The sequence below is a fragment of the Lontra canadensis genome, unplaced genomic scaffold (assembly GCF_010015895.1).
Source record: "Lontra canadensis isolate GAN:19392208 unplaced genomic scaffold, GSC_riverotter_1.0 scaffold84, whole genome shotgun sequence".
Classification (NCBI taxonomy): Eukaryota; Metazoa; Chordata; class Mammalia; order Carnivora; family Mustelidae; genus Lontra; species Lontra canadensis.
In genome coordinates this window covers 6993990-7015652 of record NW_022631078.1, presented here as the reverse complement: position 1 = coordinate 7015652, position 21663 = coordinate 6993990, and the positions used below count along the sequence as shown (strand labels likewise).

Sequence of the window (21663 nt, the reverse complement as noted above, 5' to 3'; positions counted from 1 at the left end):
AAATAAAACCTTTTTAAAAAACCTCATCAAACTCAACAGGATCTTTGCATTTAAATGTAGGTAGAGGGGCGCCTGGGTGGCTCAGTGGGTTAAGCCTCTGCCTTCGGCTCGGGTCATGGTCTCAGGGTCCTGGGATCGAGCCCCGCATCGGGCTCTCTGCTTGGCAGGGAGCCTGCTTCCTCCTCTCTCTCTGCTGCCTCTCTGCCTACTTGTGATCTCTGTGTGTCAGATAAATAAATAAAATCTTAAAAAAAAAATAAAATAAATGTAGGTAGATTACATCTCAACTGAAAAGTGGTAATAAATTGGGACTAAAAAACAACCTTAGTAGTTCCCCATTAAACTAATAATAAAGTCCAAAACTTGGCTGGCTCAGTTGCGGAGCTGGTGACTCTTGATCTCCAGATTGTGAGTTCAAGCCTACACTTGGGTGTAGAGATTACTTAAAATAAATAAATAAACTGGGGCGCCTGGGTGGCTCAGTCAGTTATGATCTCAGGGTCCTGGGATCCAGTGTGTGTGTTGCTTTTCAGGGAGTCTGCTTGTCCCTCTCCTTCTTCCCCTCCCCGAGGCACTGCTGGTGTGCTCTCTCTCTCTCGAATAATAAATATCTTAAAAATAAATAATTAAGTCCAAAACCTTTATGATCACTCACAAGACCCTGTAGGATCTCACCTCTACCCACACCTCCAGCCCCATTTTGTTCTCTCCCCTGCCGCCCCTGCCAACCCCACTCATCTTCCTATGATAGGTAACATGGGCTTGGGCTAAGATAATTCAGCAGCTTGTCCGACATCGTGGGCTGTGGTGCAAGCAGGCCCATCTAAACCTCTGCATTGCCTCTAAAAGTTGGCGGGCTGTGGAAATCTACTGCTGTGTGTTTAAACCAAATAAAAATTTGAAAACTTAAAAAAAGTCTTGGGGTAGAGGAGAGACGCACTCGGAAATGCACGCTGCTTCACTTTGCAGATTTTACACGTGTAGTGATATCTGCGTGAGGCTGGCTGCAGTGAGACTTAATTTGGCCTTCTCTGCATCCATATTTTTATTTTTAGGTCTGTCCGCCTCTCCTAGGGTTTGAGCTACTCGAAGACAGGGGGAAATGCTACTTCAGCTCTTTAGTCCCATGATCCCCTAATATGGTTTCTAGAAGGCATTAAGGAGACATCTTGAGGAGATGATATTAAGTCTTTCCCTCAATCTCTCAAACCTGCTTCTTCATTGCATTTCCGCTGCTACTGCCCTGGTTCAGGCCTTTCCGTAGCTCTGCTAAAGCTTAGCCACACCCCTGGCTCCTGGCCTCGGTCTCACACTGTCATGAAAACCCTCCCTTCATGGTCTGGACTGAATGCAGCCTTTCTCTCCAGCCTGACCTCCCTTCTGTCCTCCAAGCACGGGGGTGGGGCAAGTTCTTTTAGTCCCATCTCGAACACTTCTTTACCTGGAAAACTCCTACTCACCCATCAGAACCCAAACACAATGCCTACCTCATTCATTCATTTCATTCATTCACTCAACATTTGCAGGGAAGAAGGAGAGAGGAATGGAATTTGAAGCTCTCAGAATTAAAAGTATTTCAGCTGATTTATAGGGAGATAAGAACCAGTGAGATCAGAGACCTCAGCAGGGTCCGGATCACAGGGGCCTTATCGTTATAATATTCATTAAATTTAATCCTCACAACAGCTATATAGTAGGGTCTATAATTATCATTATCTGATTTATCTCATTCTCATTTATCTCATCTCATTTTGCCTCATCTAAGGCAGAAAGAGGTTAAGTAGGTCGTTCAAGGTCACACAGCTAATGAGTGGCAGAGCTGGGATTCAGGCTCCAGAGCCCATGATCCTAACCACTGGGCTGTGCCAGGACTTTATTAGCCCAAGGACGGCAAAGGGAAGCCTTAGATGGTAACAACAGGGGAATGACACAGACACATCAGCAGGGTGGACCGCGGGTGGGAAGGGGCTGGGGTGGAAACGTGAAGACCAGGGAGGAAGTTACTGGAAGGCTCCTGTGAGAGAAGGCCCGAGTAGGGCTGGTAGCCATGCAGCGTGAAGCTGGGCAGAGTCCAGAGGTTTCCAGGAGGTGGTCTCCACCATAGGGTGGGTGACCTAAGGACGGAAGGGGGAGGAGCCAAGGCAGGAGGGCTTCAGGGCCTGGCAGGCTGGTGGGCCTTTCACTGAGATGGGAAACTGGAGGGGGGCCAGGCTGAGGGGATGGGGCTGGCCTTGCGGCGTTAGTGTTCTGGGTTCCCAGGCTTCTTTTATGGCATTCAGCTCACAGGACGGCAACAAGGATTTGTTGGCACGTTTGGTTTCCTCATTAGGAAAAACAGGGACCGGGCTTCTTTATTCATTCTCTGCGTTGTTCCGTGGAAGCTGTGAGACGGCTCGCAGACACACACAAAGGCAGTTTGTGAGCTCAGCGGCGGTGGACCCCGGCGCCGTGTGCCTCTGCGTCCTCCGGGCCTAGTCCTGTGTCCGTCTTGTAAAACTAGGAATGAACAAAAGGCTAGCCAAATCATTGCTAAGTGGAGGGAGAGACAGGGCTGGAAGCTAATCCAGGAGGAGGAGGAGAGAGCAGGGAGTGGTGAAGGGCATGGAGTTCCCACGCCACTGCACAGTGGCTGAGCGAAAGCCCGAGAGCCTCTCAGCGCCTCGGCGGTCTCTCTGTACAACAGAGATAATAATAGAACCGATCTCAGACGATTGTCCGGCATGGAGGACAGGATAGAAATGAGATATGGTGCCTCACAGAACGGAATAATACGAAGCCGTAAAAAAAAGGACGAGAAGGTTCTTTGTGTGTTGCTGTGGAATGAGATTTTGGATACACTAAATATAAAGATGAGAGGCGCAGTGCCGTGTGTATGGGATGTTCCCGTTTGCGGGAAAAGGGGGAAAATAATACTCTGTGGGCACGCAGCTGATTCCGTGGGGGGGCCATGCAAGGAACAGAATGGCTGAGGGTGTGGGGGAAGGGAAGGAAGGGGAGTGAGATTACGAAGCGGCCTTGCCCTCTGGAATCTTCGATAATTAGGATCATGGGAATATATTACCTATTCAGAATTTAAATTTAAATTGAAAAAGCAATTAAGATTTTTCACGTCTTAAAAACACCCCTCTCTCGGCCCTCCAGCTAGTGGCCCATTTTCTGCTCCCTTTAGTGGCAAAACCACTTGAAGGTGCCGTCCCAGTTGGCGGTCCCCAAATCCCCTCTTCTTGTCCTCTCTTCAACCTGTCGAGTCCGGTTCTGGCCCCGCCACGCAGCCCACAGCGCTTTCTCTGGGTCACCGACAGTCTCCACATGGTCCAATCCAGGGCTACTTGTCAGCGCTCAGCAGCCGCGGGCCCCCCTTCCTCCTTCCTCCCTCACACACTCCTTGGCTCCAAAGGGCCCCACACTCACCCGGGTCTTCCATCCATCTCTGACTGTTGGTGGTCCCGGCCCACTTTGCAGCCTCATGTGGCCTCGGGGTGGTGATGAGCCCTTCCCCCAACCCAGGCTCTCCCATGGCTCCCTCATGGCTCCCTCGTGGCCCTCTCCCCGTGCTCCAGATTCCCCCACTGCCTGCTGCACATCCCTGTTCAGCATCTCAAGTTTAGTCTGGGCCTGAGTGGCCTCCCCAGTCTTCGGATCTTAGAAACGGACTCTTCCATTCTCAGGCTGCTCAGGCCCAAACCTGGGGATTAGGCTTCCTTGTCTCTCACCACCTCCTCTAAGCACCTGTGAACAAATCTTGGTGTTTCTACCTCTGATGCATCCTGAGTCCAGCAGTCCTGCTCACCCCCACTGCAACCCTTGGGGCCCAGCCCCCTTCTCCCTGCACCCCTCCCCCCATGCCCCTCACCTGGGCCTTTGCTTTAGCCTCCACTTTGGTTTCCTTGTCTTGGCCTCATTCCCCCACCGGCTCTGCTAAACACAGAAGCTGGAGAGACACTGTTAAAACGCTGGTCAGAAATTCTCGCTCCACCTCTCCAGACCCTGCAATGTTCCATCTCATCAAAGCCAGGCCTGGGGCACCTGAGTGGCTCAGTCCGTTAAGCTTCTGCCTTCAGTTCAGGTCATGATCCCAGGGTCCTGGGATTGAGCCCCACATGCTTGGCTGGGAGCCTTCTTTTCCGTCTCCCTCTGTCTGCTGCTCTCCCTACTTGTGAGCTCTCTCTGTCTCTGTCAAACAAATAAATAAAAAACCTTTTAAAAAGTTTTTTCCCTATAAATAAATAAAAGGCTTTAGGGTATCCTTCATAGCCCATGGGGTCCTCTGCCCCTCGCCTCTGTGACTGCATGTCCCATCGATGTGCCCAGTGGCTGTTTCTGACACCCCAGGCCCACTCCCCACTCAGGCCTCTGCCTCTCCCCAGAATGGTTTCCCCTCCTTGTGTCTTCATTGCTCAGCTCCTCCAGACCCTTGCTTTTTTCTGTGAGGCTTTTCCTGAACCCCCCACCTAGAGTCCCCCCCATTTTAAATCTCAAGCTCCCCAGCCAGCAACCCCCACTCCCTATCCCACTTACCAGTTTCCCGCAGCACATGACCTGCTTCACCAGGTTCTTCTCTCGCCCCCTCCCCTTCTTGACTTCGAGCTCCATGAAGACAGACATTCCGTCTGTCTTGTTCACTGTCAACTCCCGCCAACCTAGAAAGGTGCACAGTCACTCCAGGACAAATGTTTGTTGGATGATTGAATGAAAGAAGGGAGGAAAGAAAAGATTAGCCCTGAGACACCCAGCCCCATGGTCTGGAAGCTTGCTGATGGTGGAGGGATTTGGCTCAGAGCTTTCCAGCAACCACAGCCAAGAGGAAAACATTTTCAGTTACAATCTGGAAACTCACCAGGTGTCGGTAAGTCCAGATTGTCTCAGTTCTGAGCCCCAGAGACCTCCCTCCGGGTTCTTAGGAATGGAAGCTCTGATGAGCAGAACCAGGAACAATTCTCGTTTGGACACTCTTTAAAATGTCCTTCCATGGTGGGGGGCACCCCGTTGGCTCAGTAGGAAAAGCACGCAATGCTTGATCTCAGGGTTGCAAGTTCGAGCCCCAGGTTGGGTGTAGGGATTACTTAAACTTTTTTTTTTTTTTAAGACTTTATTTATTTAATAGAGAGAGGGAGAGAGCACAAATAGGCAGAGAGGCAGGCAGAGGGAGAGGGAGAAGACTCCCCAATGAGCAGGGAGCCAGGCCCCCGGGATCATGACCTGAGCTGAAGGCAGCCGCACAACCGGCTGAGCCACCCAGGCGCCCCAAAAATAAACTATTAAAAAAAAAGTCTTTCCATGGAGGCAAAAAACACAGCTGAAGTACTACTGGGAATAGTGATTCTAGAAGGGACCTGGAAACAGAGTCTCCTGGTATGTTGCTCTCTGTTCTGGCTTGAGCCAAAAGCAAAGTGCAAAAAATCAAGAGGTATTTATTGGGGGCCCCTGATGGGAAGCAGGAAACAGATGTGGGAGCTCATTCCAGGCATTGCTATGGAGAAAGGTCACATGCATACTATGACAGTGAGTGACTAGAATTCTAGCCAGGACAGTCAGGGACGGCCTCACTCAGAATGTACAGGGGGAGGAGAGCCTGAATGTTGAGAAGACATGGGGTGTTCGGGAATGGGTGTGCGAGGGAGGCCTGGCCCACACCTCCTCCCAGCCCTGGGTTTGTGGGGAGGGTCAGCCTGGCTGCTTTAGCCCTGGGGTCTCAGGGCAGGGTGCAGAGGGGGCCAGCTGTGGGCAGGGACCCCTTTCCCCATGATGGAGAGCGCTTTCCAATGACTCAAGGGGATTTAAGCGTCAGAAAACTCTCACCTGCAGACCACAGGGTCATCTCTAGCTCTGGGGCCAGGGCCAGGGGACCCCTCCATCTTCCTCAGTCTCCTGCCTGTGTCGGTCATTACCCTGGACAAGGCTGTGAGGCCGCTGGGGGTACTGTTTGGAGGCAGGAGCACGTCACGCCTTCCTATCTCATTTCAGATGAGGAGCAGACCTATTGCCAGCACCCCCCCCCACACACACACACAGTCTGACCCTGGCCTCCTCTGTCTTTCCTCATCCAGCCACATCAGTGACCTTTGGAACATGCAGCAGCCTTTCCTGCCTCTGGGAGTTCAGCCATGCTGTTCCCTCTTTGGGAAACACTCTTCCCCTGCTTTTTACAAGGCTGGCTCCTTCTCACCCTTGGGGATCAGCTTGCAAGGGCCCCTTCTCCTTCTCCAAGTGGCCTCTCTCAGCCCTAAGTGGGTAGATTCAGTCCTGCCTGTCTCCTTCTTCCCACCCTGCTTCTGTGCTGTCTTCGTAATGTGTGGTTATACATTTATTCGTTTGCATACTTGGTACTATGTCTCTTCCTAGATAAGACATGAGCTTTATAAACTCAGGGCGTGTATCTGTCTGGTTCACTGCTGTGTTCCAGCCTAGACTGCCTGAGGAGTCAATAAATATTTGTCAGATGTTTGAATGAGTGAACGAAGGACGTGGTCCAAGCTGCAGAAATAGACCTTCTCTGGTAGAAGGGCAGTGGTCGGACTGGACAAGATGGCCGGGGGACAGGAAGAGAGGATGGAAAAGCCACTGTTATCTACGGGGCAAAATCACTAGAACCCGCTGGAGAAGAGTCCCATGGCCAAGGAGATGGGCATCCAGGGAACCAAAAAGACATCTCGAAGGCAGTGTGGTGTAGCAGAAGGAATGAGAAGGTAATGAAGCCAGAACTCCTGAGATTTAATCCCAGCTCCGTCACCAGCTGTGTGATACCCGGCAAGTTTCTCTACCTCTCTGTGCCTGAGTTTCCACGTCCGTCCAACGGGTGGCACCCACGTCTTAAGGTTGGATGTATCTTAAGGCATTCTATGGATTCAAGGCCAGGGTGGCCCAGGCCTGGCCCCTGTGGGTGGGCTGGCAGCGGGTCACAGGGTGGGAATTGTGAGTCAGAGGGAATCAGTAGGCCTTGGGCTAATCTGCCCCTTACCCACCTCCAGATTCTCCGAGGCGAGGAAGGCTTTCGAGGAGATGAGCTTTTGAATTCTCAGCGTTTCACAAAAATAGCCTCAACGGCAGAACCCCTGGTTTCAAGCAGACAATTTCTTTGTTACTCAGCGTCTGGTGGGTGGGTGGGTGGTGCCACGGGCTGCTCATTTCCTGAATGAACAGCTGTGCCCTCTCCTCATTGTCGAGAATAATCACAACACTACTTCAAACCTCGGCCCAGCCTCCTTCATTCACGGCTCTCAGGGTGCCTGGAAGCCCCCACTCATGTCTGCCGGTGGCGGGTGGGCCCTCCAAGAAAGGCCGGCCACAAAGTGAGGGTCGGGCCCGTGGCCCCGGCTTTGTCCTTGTCCACAGCAGACCAGGCCTCGAGCTCTCATAGGTGGCCTTTCAGGCCCTGCCTCCTGGCCTCCAGTCTCCTATCCTCCCCCTCACCTCCCTCACCACCTCCAGCCACACCAGCCTCCTCTCTGGATTCTGGCAAGTCTGGCTCCTTCTTGTCACTTGGGGCTCAGCTCAAACATCATCCCCTCAGAAAAGTCCCCCCTGGCTGCTCCCCATTCTTGACCCATCATTGGCTTGTAATCCACAGCTCGGCTACCAGCAGCCAAGATCCAATCTCCGCCAACTCAGGAGCTGTGCGAAGAGCCGACCTTGGCATTGACGTTCCAACCCAATTCCCGACTCTGGCTCTGATGGGCCGCTGGGGTTCCTGTGGCTCAGGAGAGAGAAGGCATTCCCCAGATGAAAACATGGGGCCATTCCCCCCAGAAGGGACAGTGGGTGGTGAGTGGGGAGATCTCGGGCTTCGACCCCAGCCCTGGCCCTTCTCCTGGAGCGTGAGAACATAATGGGACCACAGCCTGATCTGTCACTCTGTCGCTTCCGCGCTGGGTGACTCAGCGAGGTCCCCCATCTCTCCCAGCCCCTTTCCTCATCCAGAGCTGTTACAAGCAGCATGGGAGCTGGTGCTCGAGTGGGCCCTTTGAAAACTACGATTCTCTTTGGAAGAGAGGAAGACCAAGAGGGAAGAGAAGGGTTCAAGCGGGATGAGGTTCCACTGGGAGGGTTCTCAGTCTAGTGAGTGGAACAGAATCCGAATTCCAGACCTCGGGTGCGGATGGGCCACCTCTTGTGCAGGATCAGAAACCTAGACTGTCTGAGCCTGATTGTTCTGGGAGGTTCTGGAAGAGCAGGGATATGTGGTGGCATTGGACAGCCCTGGGTTTAATATCCTTCTAGCCAGATAATGAACACGGGCAACTCCCTCCTCCTACCTGAGCCTTACGTCCTCAGCAGCAGAGCAGGGGCGATGGTCATAAATGGCCGGACCCCTGTGGGCCTTGGGTGAGGCAGAGCCAGCTGGGAAGCCCTCAGTGTGTCTTACTGGCTGTTGTTATTTGCATTTTTCTCGATCATTTCCTTTTTGACTCCCTCCTCCTTTTGATTTTAATAAGACTTCTGTTGAAATGCCAGCCTGCCTCAGGAGGATGAAGGATGCATGCGGGAAACCTTCCTTCTTTCCAAGCTGAGGCCTAGGAGAAGGGGTGGGGAGGAACAGAAACTCCTTGGTGGAGGCCTCTTTAGCGGGGCCTGAGGCTTAACCGCAGACTGCTCTGCAAACATGGAGCACCGCTGAGAAAGGGCCTTCTTCCCTTCTTTGCAGAGAGGCTGTGGAGGATCAGAGTCAGTAAAAGATTCTCCCAAGTGATCACGGCCCGGGAGTGCTGGAGTGGAGATCCACACCCAGGGCCTCTCCGATGTGGAGACGGGGGAACTGGGAAGGGTGCAGGGGCTGTCCATCCTAGAGACAGAGAGATAGAGAGAGAAAAAGAGAAGCAAGCTTATCCCCCCCTAAGGGGCTTCTCAATTCAATTCAATTCAATTCAATTCAATTCAATTCAACAGAAACACCATCTACTGTGGGCCAGAGAAGGAGAGGAGCTCCCATAATTGCAGACAAGGATCTCCACCAAGCAAGGGTAGACCTGAGCACAGTGTCAGCGCTAATGGAGGCCGGGGACACTGAGGATCCAGAGGGCAGAGGAAGGTCTGAGAGTCCCCAAAACAGGGCTTGCCCCGCCCTTGTCTGGGGCTCCCTCAGAGAGGGCTCCTCCCCCTCCTCTGTTCTTCCAGACTCACCACTGCACCTGGCCCAGACCCTGTGGCCCCCAGCACAGTCGCATGTACACCCCCCACACCCACCCACACGCACACACGCACGCACACACGCCCACCCACCAGCTCTCTAATTGTCAGGAATGTGGGCTGCTCCAGCTTCTTCCCCCCCACCCCACACCCCGCCCCACACCCCCCCTGCATTCCTCAGCAGCTACTCCCACCTGGCAGGGCAAATTATACCCCAGCCTGGCAATAAAAGCCACCTTCCAAAAAAAGAAGCTTTAGGGCCGGGAGAGACGCAGCTAAAACTCCCTCACCCCGTCCGCGCCTGACTCAGTAGGCGGTGTCTGGCCCCGAGGCAGCAGGGCCCTGGGTCCCTTTAAGCAGGGAGTACAAATTCCCATCCCAGTCCCTCCCTCCTGCTCTTCCTGACGTCAGGAGGAGGGCGTGTGTGAGTGAGTGAGGGGCTCGAGGTGCCGCATGCTCACACACACACACACACACACAGTCGTACACACAACACATCTCAGACCCGGCCCCTGCTGGCCAGCTCCGAGGGCCAGAGAGAGGCAGAGTGCTGAAGGCGGCTGCGGGAGGCGGTGGCTGGACCTCGGCTGCCCCGGAGAGGTAAGGGACAGGACGGGGCGGCGAGGGCACACCAGCTCGAGAAACTGGCTTTGGCAGGGGCCAAGCGGGGAGGTAGGACACGCGGGGTTGGGAAGGTGGGTCCCTCCCCTGGGGCTGGCCCAGCCCCGTTCAGTTTACTGAGGAGGGTGTTGGAGGGTTTGTGGATGAGCCCACCCGGTCCTCCCTCCTCCCTCCCTCCCTCCCTCCTCCAAGCCCCCAAGGGAAGCCGAGGCCGTGTGGCTCCCTGTGAGACCGTGTGTGTCTGTGTGTGTGGGTCTGTGTGTGTGTGTCTGTGTCTGGGACTTGTGTCTGGCCCAAGAAGCAGAGAACAGCAAACACCTGCCAAGCCGCAGCCTCCCGTCTGGGAACCGGGGGAAGAGAAATGACTGGGGAATAATTGTGCTCCTACCAGATGCCCAGAGGGGAGCTGCAGCAGGGGCCATGTGTCTGTCCCCCTGGAATTCGGGGCTGGGGCCCGGGGACCGACCATTTAGGGCAGGCAGACAGTTGGACCTGGAGCAGCTGTGTCGTCCTGACTCTATTTCGTCCCCAACACGGTGGGGATAATTGTGTTAATGGGCTTGGAGAGGCGGCTCCCTGTAATTATCTTCGCCTCGGAGCAGCCCCCACCCAGAGCACTCGCCTCTCCGGAGGCCACTCCTCTCCCCTGTTTGCTGGTCTCGCTCTGACCTCCACCCTTGCCAGGGTGCAACCCTGGGGCGGCGGGGTGGGAGGTGGAGAGGGTGCTGAGCCCGGGGCTGCTGGCCCCCAGCTGCGGGATGCGGGGACTCGGGGCAGCCTGGGCTAACCCCAAGTCCTTGAGTGGCCTGCCTGGGCACAAGGAGTCCGGGCAGAGATAAGGGTTGATGCTGGCACCCGCAAGGGAGACAGCAGGTTCCTGCCAAGCTGCCAGCCTGCAGGCTCTTCCCAGGGAGAGGGGAGGGACGCGGAGCGAGAACAATAATAAATACAGAGTGTGAACTGCTGCATCCGCTGGGGCTGGGGGAGGGGAGGAGGAAGTGCGCCCGGGAGGAGGGTGGGCAACCTCACTGAGAGCCTGGCACCGTGCCCACCTGGATGTGCTCCAGAACTGGGCTCTCGATGGGGAGGGGCAGTCTGCAGCCCCTTGGAGAACGCGGAGCCAGTTCCCCAAAACTGACTCTATCCCAGAGGCCCCTCCAAATTCTGGATGTTTCCTTCACCCAGACTCCCCCCACCCCGCCCCGCCTACCCCAACCATTTCCTTGAAGTCCTTTCCAGCATCTATTTCCCATATCTGTCCCACCCCTCTGGATCTGTCTGCCCTCCACTCCAAAAAAAAAAAAAAAAGATCTGAGCAGGAACTGGTCACAGAGAGGCCTGGGAAAGGCCGAGGGACAGTTTGGGTCACAGAGTCCCCTCCCAGGCCTGGCAATGTTCACGGAAGCCCATTGGCCATGGAGGGGCTCTGGAGGGAGGAATAGGGGGACCTACACCGCCAGCCTGTGGGGAAGAGACACCCACGGGCGGGTCTGGAGGCAGCGCCCCAAGATTGGCACCAGCAGAGGGCGCTCCGGGCTTGGGTGAGAGGGTCGCATCTCTGGGTCACCACCAGCTGGACCCTGGTGGGAAGGGGGCTTGGGGCAGTTGGGGCCCGTGTCCACGCAGAGCAGCCAGGTAGGGAACAACAAGTAGTGGGGGGCTTCCCCCCTGCTCCAAAGCCGGTGGAATGATGGTCACTGGCGTGGCGGCTGGCACCCCGGAGAGCTCTGGGCTTTGAGGTCACACTGATTTGAGTTCAGCTGCTTTAAGTGTGACTTTGACCAATCCTTTCCTCTCTCTAGGGGGCTCAGAGTGGGAAAGTGACTTGCTCAGGGTAACACAGCCTGGCAGAGATGGGATGTGAGCACGGCTCTTGCAGGGCCCCTTCTGGCATCTTTACCCTCACTGGTGCCAAGGAAGCCCGAAGGCCTTCATCAGGGCGGCCCCTCCCCCAGGCAGTAGGGGCATGTGACAAGGAGAGTGAAAAGGTCTTCATGAAGCTCAAATATAGGCTGGGGCAGCCCCTAACCCCATGCATGCACACACACACACACACACACACACACGCGCGCGCGCGCGTATACGCACGCGCACGCACACGCTGTAGGAGGGAGAAGAACCAGGTTTAATTAGGTCACCTCCAGCTGCTGAGGTATTTTAAGGACTGTCTAGGTGGCTGGGGGAGGGGAGGGGCTGGGGAAGTGCCAGCTTCTGGCTGGTGGTCCTGAGGCTATTTCCTCCTGCTCCTAGGACCACCGACCGACCGACCTTAGATAAGATCCCAACATTCAGAAAGCCCTCCCACCGCCATCCAGTGCCCTGTGTCCTTCCCCTTTATAAGCCACTGTACCCTCTCCTGCCCCTGGCTGCTCCTGCACATGGGGGCTCAGGGCTGGGACATACTCTCTGGGGGAGTTGTTTTTAGGCTTGCCAGAGTTGGCAAGTGATTCACCCAAGGTCATAGTCTGAGTCGGCACAAAGCCAGAAATAGAACCCCAAGGCCTGACTCCCCAGTTTTTCTACACCCCCGTTCTTCCTTCACCAGAGGAGGGCAGGAGATGTCAGGGAGCTTTCCTCCCCCCTCCCACAATCTCACGTGCAGAAAGCACCGTCCCTGACCAGCTGTGTGACCCCAGGTAGCTTCTTTCCTTCTCTGGGCCTCAGTTTACTCTATTGAAGAATGGGGCTAATAACAGTCATTGTCACGTAGGGGTGTTGTGGGGACCACCTGAGGAAATGGGGCCAAGGACTTGGCAGAGCATGGCCACGTGGCTAACGATCTATATGTGGTAGCCGTGCCTCGTGTCACGTTCGGACTTCCCACTCTGTGCCCTGGTCAGTCTGGTCCTCCCCCTGCAGGCTGGGGCTCTCTCCTCCCGTGTCTGTGGTCCCAGTGCCTGGCATGCAATTTCCTTGCAGTTACATGTGTTTTTTTGAAAACCTCAGAGGGCAGTTGGACTGACCTTCAGTAGGCATCTGGGCCAGCGATGATTCAAGCAGCTGAGGAGAAGAGTGAGGCTGAGAGAGGGTCAAGGGTGGGCCCCAGGTCACACAGCACTGGGGGGGTTGATCCAGTTGGCTTTCCCTACTCTGCCCCAGACAAGAGACATTCGCACAGTCAAGAGAGGACTTTGACAGCCATTTTCTGCCCTGTCTTTTTGGGGTATCTGAGAACTGGAGAAGCCCCAGCACCAGGACGATGGTCACCTGCTGACAGGGCTGAGTCACACTGTATCACAGCCTCGCCTCAGGTTACCTCTGAACAGCCCTGATGTTCTGGTTTTACCTCCCCTAGTCCTTCTGTCCGCAGAATGGCCAGGTTTGGCCTTCATGCAGGGAAATGAAGACAAGCGTGGCCGGGAGGGTCAGAGCCAGAACATGTGGACAGGGAGACGTGCCCTCACAGGTGGACTGTTGATACAGCGGCCCCTCAGCCCCTCCCACACGCGGGACAGGTGCTACTAATAGCCCTTGGACAGATAAGGAAACTGAGGCTCAGAAGGGTAGGGTCACTGGCGTCCAGCCCAGGCCAGAAATGGTCCCGACCTGTCCTCGAACCTCCAGCGGCCAGTTCTGAAGGGCTTCCCAGACACTAGGACCCAGTCCCCTGGGGGCTGGGCTTTACCCTGAATTGAAACAAACTTTCTTCAAACTCATGTGTTTTGCTGCTTTTGGGAGTTTATTTTCCCCTTCAGTTCTCAGGGAAAGGTCTTTTAGTAAAAACTCCAGCCGTGTTTTGGCTGAACCAGGAGCAGAATTTAAGAAGAACACCATTTGCTTTCAGATGAATCTGGGCTCTTCTCACTTACCTGCTGTGTGACCTTGGGTGAGTCACTCCACCTCCCTGAGCCTCAGTTTCCTTAGCTGTAAAATAGAAATGATGGAAATTCCAACCTTTCAGGGCCACTGGGAGATTTCCGAAGGGAAAGTGACCTCTGTAAAGACTTTTGTACTAGATACCGTATTCAGACAATAAAAGCCTGTCTTTACTGGTTCCTTTCTGCAGCAACACCCTGGGGAGAGGGTCTGAACTGGAAGTTTGCTCTGTGTCCCCTTATTCTCTTCTGGCAGGGCCCAGAGAGGGGAAGCCTGTCCAAGGTCGCACAGCAACTCAGTGGCAACGCAGGGCCTGAACTCAGGGCTCCAGAGTCAGATTACCTCGGTTTGAGTCCTGGCTCAGACAGTAATTGCTGTGTGGCCTTGAGTGAATGACTTGGTCTCTCTGAGCCTTAGTTTCCTCCTCTGCAAAATGTAGTTATAATGGCAGCCACTGAAAGGGCAGCTGCAGGAATTGATAAGGAAGAAGCTCTGAGGGGCAGGGCAGGGACCTGGTAGGTGGGCAAGACCTTGGGATACAGGAAAGAGGGGAGTGGGGATGGGCTTGGCTTGGCTCAGCTGGGGCTCACCTTCCTCCCACTCCCTCTAACCCCTAAGCCCAATTTAGCAGCCCTGTCTGGGAGGGGCGACCTCTCGCCCAGCACCTGCTGTTCTCCATCCCCCGCCACCCCGCACTGCCTCGCATTTCATCCTTACAGGAGCTCTGGAGGAAGGGTTCTGGCACTCCCCGTTTTCCAGAAGAGGAGGGAGATGGGGGAGATCCGAGGGCAGCACCCTCTGCCCCCCGGGAGGTGGCCTTTTCTGCACCCTCAGCCCAAACTCCTAAGGCCAACTGTGGGCTGCTTGCACAGAGCGGTGTTTGGGGTGGGGTTGAAGGGCCAGGAGCAGCCAGTCCTGTGGGGCCAGAGGGTAGGAAGGCCTATCCCTGTCCTTATTCCATCCTCCTCTCTTCTGGTGCCTAGTCCCTTATGGGGAACCATTTTGGGGAAGGGAAGGAAGAGGGGCCTTCCCTCACCCCTAACCCTGGGTAGTTAATCAATGCATCTCCCCCCTTCCCTGCAAGAAGCTTCGGGTCGGGAGGCCTGGCCGGCCTGGCCAGAGCAGGGCCTGGCTCAGCTGTGTCTCCCTGGTAACGGCTGTGAGCTGCCTCTGCCCCTCCTCCCCACGACCTCCCAGCACCGGCTGTCACCACCAAGCACAATGCCAGCTCGGGAAACTGTGCAGTGGGCAGGCTGGGACTGCCCTGCTTTCTGGACAGAAGGAAGGGGAGCATCTCTCCACCTGCCACCCGTGCCCAGGTGCGGAGGGGACACCTGAGCGGGTACTGTGGGGCCCCGGCGTCTCTTGCTGTCCTGGCTCTGACATCTTGGGTAGTTTTGCTGCCTGGTTTCCTTTTTGATAACAGCTTTATGGCGATATAACCCACATACCGTATGATTCAACCGTTCAAGGTAGGCGAGTCAGTGGTTTTCAGTATGGTCACAGAATTGTGCAACAAGGCCATGATCAACCTCAGGACATTTTCATCACCCCAGAAAGAAACTGCACCTGTTAGAATGTACTCCCCATGATCCCATCCCCCCAATTCCTGGCAACCACTGATGTCCTTTCTGTCTCTGTGGACTTGTCCATTCTGGACATGTTGCATGGATAGAATCCCGCAACGTGCTATCTTGTGGCTGGCTGGCTTCTTCCACTCGGCGTAAGGGTCTCCAGGCTCGTCTGTGTTGCAGCAGGTGTCAGGACTCCCGTTCCTCTTTACGGCTGAATCATGTTCCGCTCTGTGGCTAGACCACGGCTTGTTTATCCGCTTGTCTGTTGATGGACTTCTGGCTCGTTTCCACTTTGGGCCTGTTGTGGATAATGCTGCTGTGAACACTCAGGCCCAAGTTCTTGTGTGATTGCGTTTTCTTCTCTCTAAAAATGGGAATAAAAATGCCAAACCTGGCCCGGCCTCCTGGAGCAGGCTCGGAAAGAAAAACCCCACATCGGCTTGAGGGGGCTGTGAGGAGCTGTGAGGGGCCGTGAGGGACCAGCTCTCCTGGGTGGAGAGGCATGTTGGGGGGCGGGGGCTGGGGAGGAGGAAGGCCGCATGTCCACCTGGAGGCCCGGCAGAACCAGCTCATGATCCTGACCCAGATGGGTCCCACTTGCTGTGTGACCTTGAATGGCGGCCAGGAGACCTGCCCCACTGTTGGATCTTGTGACTTTTCCGCTCTCCCATACCTTGCCACACTGCGTTTCAGGGTGATTCTGCCCTGGAAATTCTAGGCTGGAGCGGGGGTGGGGCACAAGATGGAGGCCAGAAATAGGGTTGCGGCTCAGGGATTTACCTCAGGCACTAGGGTCTTTGGGTGAGGGGGGAGGTAGTGAAGAAGGGTGCTGAGGAGGTAGAGAATCCTGTCCTCCTCATTCCTGCATAACTGTAGATTATGATGGGGCCTCTGGGAAGGCCTAGGCTTAGCCAAGGCTCACCATAGCTTGTGAGGGAGTAAGGCAGGGTTTATCAGCTGCTCTATACAGATGAGGAGACTGAGGCCAGTGGAAGTACTCCCCAAGGTTGGCGGCTGGTCCGTGGCAGAGCTGGAGGGCTCCTGGTCCAGGGGTCCTGCCTGGCCCCACTGCGGCCCCAGGCTCCATCCACAGCCTGGCTCAGTACACTGAGCCGTCCTCCCCGGGGTTCCACAGCAGCGTCTCTTAGGGTCTGAGACTTCCCAACCCCCGTGGGGAGAGAACTATGTTCTCTTCTTTAGTAGAGGAAAACATAGGGTGAATTTTTTCAAGGTCATCCAGGCACTTAGTGGGTGACAAGGGAATTTCTATCGCTGAGCATTGACGAGAGCCATTCATTGGGTATCTCTGAGATGCCGATATGTCCCACACTCCGTCAGTGACCCCTCAGCAACCTTGCACAGTAAGTATTCTCAATCTCACTTCAGAGCAGAGGAAAATAGGGCTAAGGCAAACTCACCAGCGTTCCCAAGGGCTTACCACGCCCTGGCGTGGAGACAGTCACTGAATCCTGACAGCAACCTTGCCGTGAAGTAAAGACCAGCACTAGCCCCATTTTACAGTGCAGAAAACCGAGTCAAAGATTAAAAGCGTTGACCAAGGCAGGCTGCATAGCTGGTTAGGGGCAGGAGGCAGGATTCAAACCCAGGTTACCTGGCTCCAGAGCCTGCACTGTCTCCTGGAACTGTTGAAGTCACCAAGTGACAGTGACGAAGCTGAGATTTGAGCTCAGGTGTGTGGATGTGAAACTGCTCACACTTGGGCCAAACCGTGTTCCAGAGGGTCACTGGCTGCTTTCCCCATCCCACTTTCCAGGCCTCTGGAGTTAGAGAACTGAGCCTCAAGCTGGAAGGACTTGGAGGTTAGTTTTAGCTTGGACCATCCCTTGTGACCCAATACCGTGGACAGGGGACTTCAACGACAGTTTAATTCTCACAGCTCTGGAGGCTGGCGGGCCAAGATCGGGGAGCCAGCATGGTCTGGTTCTAGTGAGAGCCCCCTTCCTATAGACAGCTCCTGTCTCGCTGTGTCCCCACGTGGCGGAGAGGAAGCAAGCTCTTTGGGTCTCTTCTTCCAAGGGCACTAATCCCATCATGCCCCCCAAACCCCTCTCCCACCTTACCTGCTCCTAATGGCTTGCCAGAGGCCCCATCTCCAAATACCACCACATTGGGTTTAGGACTTCCAGATATGAATTTTAGGGGGAAATAATTCAGCTCAGAGCAAGGTTATAAGACCGTTTTGTCTTTCTGGGAAGGATTCTGAGTCAGTGTGGGGCCATGAGAGGCCTGAGGTCACACTGTGAGGGTCGGCGAATAGGCCCGGCCCTCCAGGCTCGGGCCTGGTGTCCAGAAGCCGCTCAGCCCGGCCCACACTCAACTCTGCCTCTTTCTCCCCCTTCCAGACGGAGCCCGTGGCTGGTGCGGCTGCCGAGCAGGGCCAGGCCGGGCCCTGCCCGCAAGGACGCCCAAGTTCTTCACCGGCCCCTGTGCCCGGGAGCCCAACAGGCTCTCTCGCGGGACCCGCCATGACTTCAGAGCCCACGTCGCCCCCGGTAGTGCCCCCACTCCACTCCCCCAAGTCTCCTGTCTGGCCCACCTTCCCCTTCCACCGGGAGGGCAGCAGGGTCTGGGAGCGGGGCGGCGTCTCGTCCCGGGACCTGCCCAGTCCTCTGCCCACCAAACGGACCAGGACGTATTCAGCGTGAGTACCTGCCCCTCGCCCAGGCTCCAGGGATCTTTCCCCAGGACAAGGCTCCAGTCCTATCCTTGATCAAACCCTGCTGTCCTCACTCAAGGACAGGGGACTGGATATGGACCTTCCAGAAACTACTGTGTTTATTCATTCATTCATTCTTCACTCCACTAAGATCTACTGAGCATCTGACTAGGGCATCCGGTGATGAATAAGACAGTCTCTGCCTATAAGCTGTCTATAATCCAGAAGGAATTTGTCTACAGTTCACCTCCACCCAGCAGGGTTGGGAGAGAGGATACAATGTCAGGCATCAGGGGGGATGAGGTCCTAGTGAGTTTGGAGGACGTGTTAGGTGAAGAAGGAAGTTGGGTGTTCGAGGTACATGGGTCAGCCTGGACCAAAATGGAAGCAAGGACTGACCTCTGGTGAGGGGTGGGCGGACTAGACAGAGACCAGCCTTGGGCCTCTGGGGTAGTTCGCTGGCTGGGGTCACATGGGAGAGGCGATTTGGAGAGATCACAGGCAGACTGACTTGCCTTGGCCAAAGGAGAGATTTTTTTGTTTTTGCTTTAAGTAAGCCCTACACCCAACATGGAGCTTGAACTTACAACGCTGAGAGCAAGAGTCATGTGCTCCACCGACTGAGCCAGCCAGGTGTCCCTAAAGGAGAGGTTTTGGATGGGACTAGTTGTCCCCTGTGTCCAACCCAAGGCTGGGCACAGAGCAGATGCTTGATAAATGATGAATGAGTGGGTAAGGGACAAATAAGTGAATAGGATACCGTGACCTCGAAAGGTAGTGAGCTCCCCATTTTGAGAAGTATTCAAGTTCAGGCTGAGTATTCTTCACTCAGAAGTCTTACAGCAGGAGCCCATGTAAACCTGAATCGTCTCAGGAGGAAAGGGTGCTCTGCACAGAGAGGGGCACTGGCTGGGAGTCAGGAAATTTGCTTGCTGTGTACCCTGGGAGAGCCAGTTGCCCTCTCTGGGCCTCAGTCTCCTTATTGTCCAATGGGACCATGACAGAGCATTACCGTGTGCAGTTTCTGGCCTGGGGAGGACCTTCTACAGCCCTGGGACAGGCTCTACAGGCAGACATGGCCAAGGAGGGCTGTGGGAGTCCAGGGAGGGGAGTCCCCAGACCACAGCTCTAATCCCCCTACTCTTACCTCAGGACAGCCCGGGCCTCGGCTGGCCCCGTGTTCAAAGGCGTCTGTAAGCAGTTCTCACGCTCACAAGGCCACGGCTTCATCACCCCCGAGAATGGATCCGAGGACATCTTTGTGCATGTATCTGAGTGAGTCCCTCCCCCACTACATCCCTGGCTGGGCCCCTACTGCAGGGTCCTGGCAAGGCCTCTAGAAACGCCTCTCCAGGCCTGTACCCTGGCTGGCTGAAGTCTGTGTCCCTGGCATCTTTCTCCTCCTGTCGCAGGGGCTGCTGGTGCGTGGGAGGGGGAACAGGGGAAGGCTGGGACCAGGTGGGGAGGGGACATCCTGGCCCCAGAAGCCCCGGGAACTACTGGCTGAGCCCTGGGATCCAGCACCACGGGAACTGAGAGGGCGGGGCCAGCCCCTGGGTCTTTCAGCCTGGAAGGTAGATGGGCATGGGAGAGATGACCTAGGCCTGGCCCCCAGCCCTGGTGCCAGGCAAGACCTGGGGAGGGCACTGAGCTTCTCTAGGCCTCCAGACCTCCCTTGCCTTTCATGTCTCAATCCCCAAACAGCACAGACAGGGAGGGACCATTTCGGAGTCCCATTTTACAAGTTAGAGAGCTGAAGCTCTGAGAAGGGAGGGGAGGCAGCCCTCAGGCCAGCCCACAGCGGGTGTCTGGGAGTGGGGCCCGCTGCTGGGCTGACGCAGCTCTCCCGCCCGCCAGCATCGAGGGGGAGTACGTGCCCGTGGAAGGCGACGAGGTGACCTACAAGATGTGCCCCATCCCACCCAAGAACCAGAAGTTCCAGGCCGTGGAGGTGGTGCTCACCCAGTTGGCCCCACATACTCCCCACGAGACGTGGTCTGGCCAGGTCGTGGGCTCCTAGGCTGGGGGGCTCACGTGTCAGCCGCCGGGCGGGTGGGGAGCCACACAGGGTAGATGGGCAGCTGGGGGCTCCAGGCCCCGCTGCACTGGCTGGCCCGGTCCCCTGGGCGGCCTCAGCATACACGTCTGTCTGTCTGTGCTTGTGGCCGTGAGCACGTGCCTCCATCCGCCCCCCGTGACCCGTGACTGTTGCGTGAGCTGGACCAAAGGGGAGGCCCCCAGCCCCGCCTCTGTTTGTCCGCTGTCTCCTTCCCCTCCCTGCCACATCCGCACAGGACCCTCTCGCCCTCCTGTCCACCGAGCCCGAGGGCCTGCGTCAGGCCTGGTCCCAGGAGGCAGGGGGCACCGGTGGGCCCCTGTCCATACAAGCGTGTTGCCCTTGCCTCTGCTCCAGGCCTGGCCCAGGGACCAGACTCTGCTTGTGCTCCTTAGACCTCCCACCCTGGGCTGGGGCCTCCCACGGTGGCCTGTAGCCCTTCCCTCAGAAGCCTGGCCAGCGAGAGCTCTGGGGGCGCCTCCCAGCCTCCGGCAGGGGAGGAGGGTAACCCTTGGAGTCAGAACCCTCCTCACTGCCACGGGCCCAGCCTCCCTTCCTTCCACCTGCTCCCTCCTCTCAGCATCCCGGAGAGGCAGGCAAGCAGGAGCTGAGGGCAGAAGGTGGTTTGGGGGTCTCAGTTTTGCCGGCCATGGTCCCTCTGCCTCAGCCTGGCAATGGCTCTGTGAGCTCAAGGCTGTGTCCCCTCCCCTGGGCTGCACTGAGCCACGCCGCCACCACTCGGAGACATAGATCCGTGGAGGGGTAGGGGCACATCTCCCCCGGCTTGGACGGAACCATCCCCTTTGCCCTGACCCACAAACTCCGCTGATGCTCTGCCCATGCCCAGATGTGGCTGCTGAGGACCCCACCAGGCAGACGTGGGTCCCCTCAGGCAAGGCCAGGCAGGGGCACCCACAGGCTGGCCCTCGCCCAAGGCCACTAGCCCCGCAGCCCCTTGCTGGACCCTCACCCTGAAGCTTCAGCCCTTACTGCTGGCCCCATAGGCCGGAGGCTGGGGGATATCGTCCCGATCTCGTGCATTGGGTCCCTTAAGGTGTGTGTGTCTGTGCGTGTATGTGTCCGTGTGCATTTGCTCTCGGGTGGGGGGGTTGGTGTGGCCTGGGAGGCCAGGAAGGAGAGGCTTTGCCTCCACTACCCCCGCCATCACCACCACACTCCTTCCCAGAGAACACACCATTTGATGGGACAAGAAATGGGGGTCGAGAGAATGCCTGCCAGGGACAGTGATCCTTGCGAGACCGGGTCTGTGAGTAAAACAGGCTCAAGTGCCCAAGATGAGGGGTATCTGTTTAGAATGATCCCCAGTATTGCAGGTGCCCCGAGGCCCACGGGGTAGCAATGAGCTGGGGTACGTGCACCACACGTCGGTCCCTACCAGGCTGGGGGGGGAGATCAGAGCTGCTGAGAAATGGAATAGCCCAGCCTGACACCCTAGTCTGAGCCGGGCTGTTCGGACAAGGCCCGAGGACTTGACCCAGAGGAACAAGGACTCCCTGGCTTCCTTGGTGGAAGGTTTATGGGTACAGGTTAACTCCTGGGAGCCCCCTGAGACTCCCTCCTTTGAGCAGACACCCCGTTTTTAGGCACTAGCCTGGACAGAAGATGTGGTAACATCAGCGCCAGGGCTGCCTGGGAGGCAGGGGGCGGCTGTGCCCCTCCAAACCCATGGCCCCGCAGTGTCCAAACCGCCTGGACCCCCCCAGCCCCCATCCTTCCTAACACTGGCAATAAACCCTCAACTGTGACTCCGCCTGGCCCAGAGCTGCCTCCGTCTG

General features: G+C 56.3%; 1 protein-coding gene across 1 annotated transcript; it reads left to right on the top strand.

The window, feature by feature from the left end:
- The first annotated feature begins 9570 nt into the window (after positions 1–9570).
- On the top strand, positions 9571–20862 carry CSDC2 (cold shock domain containing C2). Its single transcript, XM_032882891.1, has 4 exons — positions 9571–9723; positions 17498–17796; positions 18964–19086; positions 19669–20862. Exons 1-4 carry the CDS (start codon positions 9577–9579, stop codon positions 19829–19831), a joined length of 732 nt encoding a protein of 243 aa, XP_032738782.1. The 5' UTR covers positions 9571–9576; the 3' UTR covers positions 19832–20862.
- The last annotated feature ends 801 nt before the right edge of the window (positions 20863–21663 follow it).